The 8,375-nt window shown below is 44.2% G+C and overlaps 1 protein-coding gene across 1 annotated transcript in view; it reads right to left on the minus strand.

Annotated features, from left to right (window-relative positions):
* The window catches only part of LOC147688881 (uncharacterized), a 34,527-nt gene extending 30,209 nt beyond the window's left edge, over positions 1-4,318 (minus strand). The window contains exons 1-2 of the mRNA XM_086939834.1: positions 4,208-4,318; positions 1,957-2,719 (exon numbers count right to left, since the gene is read on the minus strand). Coding sequence (XP_086795960.1) covers positions 1,957-2,719; positions 4,208-4,318 — 874 coding nt within the window. The remainder of the gene's footprint in view (positions 1-1,956; positions 2,720-4,207) is intronic.
* Positions 4,319-8,375: the final 4,057 nt, after the last annotated feature.

An 8,375-nucleotide genomic window follows, 5' to 3' on the forward strand; every position in this document is an offset into this window, starting at 1 on the left:
GGTCCCATGAATTTGAAATCGAACCGCATCCCATACAATCCCATCTAAGACAGGCCAAGCTGTGATGTTAACAAAAGCCAAGTCTCTCTGCACTTTGTGCGATGAGGAATGAGGAGCCAAAGTTCCATTGATATGTTGAATGCTAGTTCTCTCCTCGACATAGTGTCCATTGATGAGACGTAAATAATAAAACACAAAACCAATTGACATAAAATGGTAAATCGAAAAAAGCACCATCCAAATATAAGTCCAAGGGGGAATCAAAAAATGTTTTTTAAACAGTCTTGCCAAAACATAAATCTTCGAGGTCTTTTTTGATGTGTGGGAAACAGTGTCAAATGAAATTCTGGATTCTGTAGCCAAGCGAGTTTGCAAATCAGGCATCGATAAGCCAGTTGGGTAGGTATAGTTAGTTTCATCATGTTGAGTACCAGGCAATATACTCAATAAAGTCCTGGAAATTGCAGGCAACTTGAGAGCAACATCAGGCACAGTATTGGAAACGGGGGCCAAAATAGAATTTCTCAAAATCGAAGGACATGAGACTGCCGGTGTCATACTAAGAAGAATCGGCCACTCTGTGTATCTTGACATTGTCAATGGAGATATATCTGTTCTCCTTACGACCTGGATGTGGTTGTAAAATGACTGTTCTTGTGCCCTTCACTCCAAGCACTGGTACTGTAGCTCGATAAGAGGGACCAAGTTCTTTCTTGTTCTCGATCTTCTCACGAACCAGTTCCCCAACTTGTGGTAGTCAGCCAACTACCGGGATCTGCAACGCATCATCTGAGGTGGAGGGCAAATGTTCCTTTGCAAGACTGTCTCTTGTCTTTTGTAGATCCTGTAAAACATTGCAATGTTCATCTACGTCAAAGGAGGCGGCTTGAGCCACCGAGTCTAGAGCATTAAGGTCCGGGACATACATCTTGATACCAAAGAGCATTTCGTACGGGGTCCGCCCATTCAGAGACCTTCTAGGGAGATTATTAAGAGCACGCTGCACGCCACTGAGATGGGCCAGCCAGTTTCTGCCAGTGCCTATAAATCGAGCCATCAAAGACTGCTTTAAATTTCGGTTCATCCGTTCCACAACACTATTACCCTCAGGTCTGTATGGAGACGAAAACTTGACTTGGACCCCCAACAAAGTCATGGCATCCTTATAGGCCTTAGAGGCGAAAGCCGGACCCTTATCCGAATGGAAGGTGCCATAGGCAAAAATCCCTACATAGATACGCAAGTCTCTTATGACAGTCCGTGAATCAGCGCTGCAGTGAGGCCATACCCACACAAAGCATGTGCATGACTCAACTACTACTAAGATGTACTTATACGCAGTAGCAGAAGAAAAAGGACCGCAATGATCTAAATAATCCCACCCAAGGGGTTTATTAGAAATGCACAACTTTGTCTGGGACGGACGCGCGGCAGTTGAAGGCTTAATCTGCTGGCAAATGTCACATTGAAGGACATAATCACGCGTCTGTTGGTACAGTCCCCTCCACCAGAAACGTTGTTGTAACTGAGCTACAGTAGCCGAAACGCCCGCATGCGCAGACGCATCCCCTTCATGGGCTGCGTTAATCAGTGTAGTCTTGCGGTCCGCGTTGGGTAATAACCTCTCTCCAACGTCAGGAATTTTCACATAAGGAACTTTATCAGGACTTAAGTGGTATGCATACTTCGAAGGGAATCCTTTTGGATATTTTCTTCCTTTCTCAGTTGCTGCAACAGCTGGCAAGATATCATCATCAATCTTACTTTTGGAACGTGTAACTGCTGCAACCAAATATGTCGATACTGCTAATTTTGCTGCCTCATCGGCAAGCGAATTGCCAACAGCGTGGACTCCCACGCGCTGATGACCGAGAGTATGAATCACAAACACGAGTGGCAACTTCCCTTTAAACTCAGCCACTCGGACCCAGATCATTTTATGTTTTATTGTGCTACCCTTGGAATCACGAAAATCATTCTGAATCCAAAAGAACCCGTTTTCGTTGTAAGACTGGACACAGTAGTAAGAATCACTCACAATAAGAGTCGTCACACTAGGATCAGCATACTCCAATGCAAGCATCAGAGCACGAAGCTCTGCCAATTGTGTGGTGCAGTCCCCAAAAGTCTGCGAGTGCACGACTCTGGACTTGAACTCATCATTCACCATGGCACCCACCACAATAGCGCAAGCGGAAACATATGCGTGTTTAGAGCCATGCGCAACCTGCGCAGAACCATCAGTGTATATGATGCAATGGAAGTCCTCCAAAGGCCGCATAGCCAAAGGGGCAGGATGAACAAATTCATACTGCAAAAACTCCTGCGACTGTAAGGAAGCATCAAAAATAAACGTGACATCCGGAGACGTCAATGATGCTGCCCATTGTATCCACTGAGGGTGCAAAGCTTTAGAATTAGGCACACTGGCTTTAGTCACTGCCTCTAATGCAGGAAACGGGGTTACAACCAACATGCGTTTTCCCTGCGACAGTGCACGTTCCTTGAGAATCGCCATTCGCACTGCTGTCAAAACTTTTTCCACAGGGGAAAACCGCATTTCAGCCGAAGTGTACAAGTGTGACTTGTAAGCGATAGGTACTGTGTCTCCTTTGTTAAAAGTAAGGTACGTGAAACCCACCGCCCCAGGGAAGATTCTAATGACCAGGCTGGTGTGGTTATCATGAGTCAGTAAGAATTTAGATTCTAGAAGATCAGCCTGCAAAGATTGCAAAATAGCTGAATGTTCCGGCAGCCAGCAAGATTTGGTAAAAGTTGGTTGTATCAAAGCATACAAAGGCTTGATACGCTGAGCATATTCGGGAATATAAGTACGCCTGAAATTCAAAAATCCCAGCAAGAACTGTAATGTTTTCAGAGTTGTAGGAGCGTGCAGTTGTACGCATTTCTCGAAGAAGTGAGGAGCCAATCCTCTACCTTCATTTTTGAGCTCGTAGCCCAGGAACAACACTGTATACTCTGCAATGTGGGACTTGGCAAAGTTGAATTTGTAACCGAAGTCCGCAAAGTTACAAATTATGCGGTCAACGCGACACAGATGCGCCCAAAGCTTGTCGTCTGTGAGATATATGTGATCCACATACGAACACGCATCAGTGTATATCCTCTCTAAAAGAGAGACTATACGGGCAGCAAACACGCCAGGACTATTCTTATAGCCCATAAGTAAACGAGTATAGTGGCGTTGTTTGCCGTCACAGGTAAAACTCGTCCACTGGGAACTCAGTCCGTCCAAATTGTGGGCAAAAAAAACGTTGAATATGTCAATTGTGGTTTTAAAACGTTTACGCACCAGACCATCCACAAGAGCAGAGCCGTGAGTATTCTGTACTGCACAGGTACGGCAATGCGAGTTCAAATGCCGGTAGTCCAATACCAAACGGTACGAACCGTCAGACTTGGTCACAGTAAAAAGAGGGGGTGACACACAAGTTTCAATCACACCTGGATATTCCAATTGTTCAAGTATTTTCACGACGGAAGCCATAGCTTCTCGTCGAATGGGATATTGAGGTTGAGGCTGTGGCATAGACCGTAAAGGATTCTCGTGGTGTGGAGATAATTTATCCCAACCACACTGTGTACTGTACAAAGCCGGCGCAAGAGCCTTAGCCCACTCTTCTGCAAAATTCAACGCATGCTCTTTCGAGACCGTGTGCGCGAAACTAGGGAGGATCACCTCCTCCACTCTCGGAGCAGCGAGCACAAAAGGCGGAGGCCAGTCAGCCTCCGCTAACAAAATGTCATATGTAGTCGTAAGATTTTCTCAAAATACCCCCAAGATTGTTTGTTGTATGTAATCTTCAATTAAAAGGATTATTTCATAAAGTCTATCAGGGGGAGCTACTCTAGTATCAGCTGTCTCCACAACAACATATCGATCAGTCGCTGTCACCTTCCCTAGCGGACGCAGGGCCTTTCGCACTATGGTAATCTCCACGGTCCAAACAGGAACACGGCCCGGATAGAGAACACGCTGCAACCCGGTCTCGGATACACGGAGACTCTGGCGTCCTCTTGATTAATATTGAAGTCGTACCCGACTCCAAGCTGGGGCGTTTTTAACAATAAAACCCCTTGAGACTGCTACTGATTACAAATAACATAAACCAACTATCCAATAGACTACCCAGTCTTTCGACGTTTGCTTCAATACGGGACAATTTTGCATACAACCTCCTCATACTGTTTGGAGACCAGTTCCCTGATCCTTCCTCATCTCGACACCAACGGTCACGGGTCCAGCTGGGTCAGAATTATCACCAGCTGCACGACCTTCTGGTTTTGACACAGCCATTATAGCCCTGAGGATTTGCAATAGCGATGAAACACGTGTCGGCTGGCTGTTTGACATAATAAAGGACTCCAACGGACTACTCTCCCTCTGGAGCTTCCGAGATACTTCTGTCGCTTTGTTCTTTGTACTATATGTTTACATGTCACATAATATATGTTTCACTGTTGTTTGAGTGCATTGGGTAAACCCGTAATCTCTACATTTGGTAGCTTAGTCTACTTAAATTTGAGTGGTTCAAAGGGCTCTCCACTCGCCCATCTGCACCACCTAATTATAGCTTATTTATATCCAGTGCGCTCACTTAGGCTGTGCACCCTGTTGCTTTTCTGACTAAAAGCCTTGCGGGATCCCTAAAGGTCAGAGCCCATGTCTGATTCCGAAGCTGCGTTCTCACTATCTGTGGCATATCTCGCTGTTAAAGCGGCAACTTTCTTTTTCTGAAACTGGGGTCTCTTCGGTGTGGAATCGTCCTGCTTGCCTTTACCCTCTTTCGGGCGAGGCTGGTCGCTTCCCTGCTGGCCACCCCAACCTCTGCCACCACCTCCACCACCGGTCGATGAGGCCGATGAGTCCTGAAAAGAACAAGGAGAGCGTTGTTCAGAAACCTGAAAACAATCAGGTGATTTTATCGCCACGCGATCGCGCAAGTCATAAATACGTTCTGTAGGCGCAGGCACTGGTGACGCAGGACGAGACTCCTGTTTCTTTTGTTGTTGTTTACCCAGTTTTTGTTTTTTCGGCCACTTTTGTTTTTTGGTCTTGGGCTGTTCGTCATTTTCTGACTTCGGCCCTTGGGGTTGCTTTTTCTCTTTTGTGGAAAATGGCTTGACACCCACGCTATTGCGGCCCACGGTCTTATAAGCCACCACAATAATCCTCGGTAACTGTTGGGGTTTGTCGGCATCGGGAACCGCCTGCAATGCATTGGACAACGGAAAGCTCAACGCATCTCCCTTGACATTCACAAGTATGAGATTGGAAACTACGTCAAAGGAGCCGCATAGGCGCATACCCAATTCAACCGCTGCCTCAGGTCCGTGCTCATCTTGAACACGTTTAATGACTGTAGGAAGGACAGTCATGGACAGAGTGCCAAAGCACCTCGCACAAACTGCCGTAAAGATCTTCCCCCAAGACTCACAGTCACCAATTTCTGGGGTCAAGTCCTTTGGGATGCTAATTGTCAGAATCCTGTGTTTTTCACCAGGAGTCGTGTTAGGAAATACTGCTTCCAGCTGGTCAAACTTTTCGGCAAGCCAGAAAGGAAATTCATCCTTATCCTGGGGGCGCTTGCCCATCACAGCATTGACCATTAAAGGACTAAGTTTAATTCCGCCCTGTCCAGCAGGAAGCGCCGCACCTCCTGGGGCCCGCTTGGGAGATTGCGGGTAATGTATTGAACTAACGACCTAATTACATTAATTGCGACTGTATGCATATCGGCACCGCTCCATGTCGAGGATGTGGTGTAAATCCAGCCAAAACAGGCCAGGTAGCACACGGAATTGACAAAGGGCCTAACCTCAGTGCCGTCAAAGAGTGGGATAGGATGCCATTAAACCAAACTCGGTGCTGCCAAGCATTAATCAGAACCTCCTGTGTCCTATATGGAGCATATTCATTTGGTACTGCCGTGGGAGTGTACGTGTCGAACACATTAGTATTTGCGTTCACAGCCAGGAAGGTCACCCACGAATAAAAAAAATTGTACGGGTAAGCTACTTCTGCACTCACCACCATGATCACAGCCATGCCATCCAAAGGGACATTATAAGTCTGCAAATGATTGCGCACCGCAATGCGACTATGTTGTGGAATGTCCACCGTGGCCATAGTGACACAGAAAGAAAAAGCTACAATGAAAAGTACGTAGCACAGCTGGGTAGTAGTTCAAGGAAACCGTTTTGAAAGTATCAAGCTTGAAAAGACCTACATTAATATAGGCAGGTTTGTCCGACACCACTGTTTTCCGGAAACAACAGTGAAGGTTGTTAAGGAATGATATAAGTACTACTCAAGTGTCATGTAATAAGACCACCAATGATCAGGCGTCATGTAGCAGGGATTTCTGCTCATATACAGAACTGTGCATAGAGACTTGGAACCTCAGTGATTTAGGGTGTGCCAAAACTCACCTCAGGATCCAAAATCCCCTACCAGACTAGCTATCAGTGTCTCATTGGTGCTTACAAACCCCAATGATTTAGACAACCCAGAACATGGACTTAGAACACCTCAGGTAATGTGGAACACATGCACACTCTTTCGATATACTAACATATCAATCCAGAATCAGGAGTCAATGAGGACACGTGCGAGTTTGAAATGTTTATTTCTAATGCAGTGTTCTAAAATGCAGTATCTTAGCGAATACAAGCAAACATATTATAAAGATCAAGGTTAACAGAATAGTTACTATTCCATAAAAAACAGAGGGTGAAAGCATGGTAAAATGCTAAAGGAAACAGGTCTAAATAGAACCTCGGTTTACCCTCCCTAGCTAGTATATTATATTATATCTACAGAAGGTCTCTTTGGGTTTAGAGGGACGGGCCCATACCTTTGGGTTCAGTGGAAATGGATCCCATCATCTCCTGCACCAACACTCTGCATACGGATATTCATAAAGTGTCTGTCCTGCTCTGTGCAGTGCATTATTATTTGTGCCTAAAACCAAAGTTGGCCACAGCTGCATCCATATTATGTCTACTCTGTGCGCTGATCAATCCAAACAATAAGTGATGTGTTGAAATAACCTTGAAGGCCTCGGCAGTCACTGTACAGACATAGCTTACCAAGCAAGACTGATATTATAAGCAATCATGTTATTCTTGTGTAAAGCAAAATACCTTACTAGGCAAAAAGCATTAATAACAAAATGTGTTGTGTGCAGATGCATCAGGAAAGGAAAAATGGCGTTTAACTTCTAACCAGCCTATGCTAACTTAACACAGTGCAAGGTGAAACCAATAAGCAAGACAACCCATGCACTCATCAAATCACCCAGGCAGTACCCATGCACGTATTCAATCACCCAGGCACTGCCCATGCACTCGTGCAATTACTTAGGCACTACTCTTACACTCAAGCATTCACTTAAGCACTACACATGCACTCATCCATTTAATCAGGCACTACTCTTGCACTCAACTATTTACTCAACTCTACTCATTTACTCTTCCAATCACCCAGACACTACATACAGGATCTAGCAAGTTTATTGATGACAGGATGTTTGACCAAACAAAGCTCTTTCTTTGTGTCACATGGGGTGCGCGACTCCTACGGGGTGCTACCACGTAACGGACGCAATTCCTTTTATTTTTGGGCATTTGAACAATAGTGTGTTATATGTTATAATATTTCAATTTCAAATAACTGTACCTCCTCATTTAAATAACAGTAAATAAATCTACATGTATATACAATTTAATTTTCTAAAAACGAATAGATTTGCGTCCCGTACGCGAGCCCGTAAGTTGCAATCTACGCGGATGTACCGCAATTCCTGAAATGACAATTAAACATTTTTTATATACGTTTTATTTATTAATAAAAAAAGTTTTGTAACTATCTTCACAAACCTGTAACCTTGAACTTCATATTGTTATTGTCTATATGTATGAAAAATATGTATGTGAAAAATCAAACAGGAGCTGCGTTGCGTATGCATATCCAGAACTAATGCTCGGTAATGTACAGGGATTTGCGTCCGGTATTATATATATGTGTATACATATTTTGTTTGAAGTATAAATTGTAATTGAAAAAATTACATACATTTTAAAAATATTTATTACATATGTATGCGTATATTTTGAATATGTCAGGACTGGTCGATTTCGATCTAGATCTGCTTGTTATCAGCCACTCTTTGGTCTAAAGATTGAGAGATTGTTTAATTAACCATTCAGCAAGAGACACAATATAATTTCTAAGAGGCTTTTTTAAGTGTGTTTTAAGTATGCTCATCACAGTTCACGGCGAAATTCCAAGATGGCGGCTGCCATCTGTTTAGTTCCCAGTGAGTGCTCTAGTGTCTTGCTCTAAAGTAAAG

This window comes from Lissotriton vulgaris, chromosome 10 (genome assembly GCF_964263255.1).
Source record: "Lissotriton vulgaris chromosome 10, aLisVul1.2, whole genome shotgun sequence".
Taxonomy (NCBI): Eukaryota; Metazoa; Chordata; class Amphibia; order Caudata; family Salamandridae; genus Lissotriton; species Lissotriton vulgaris.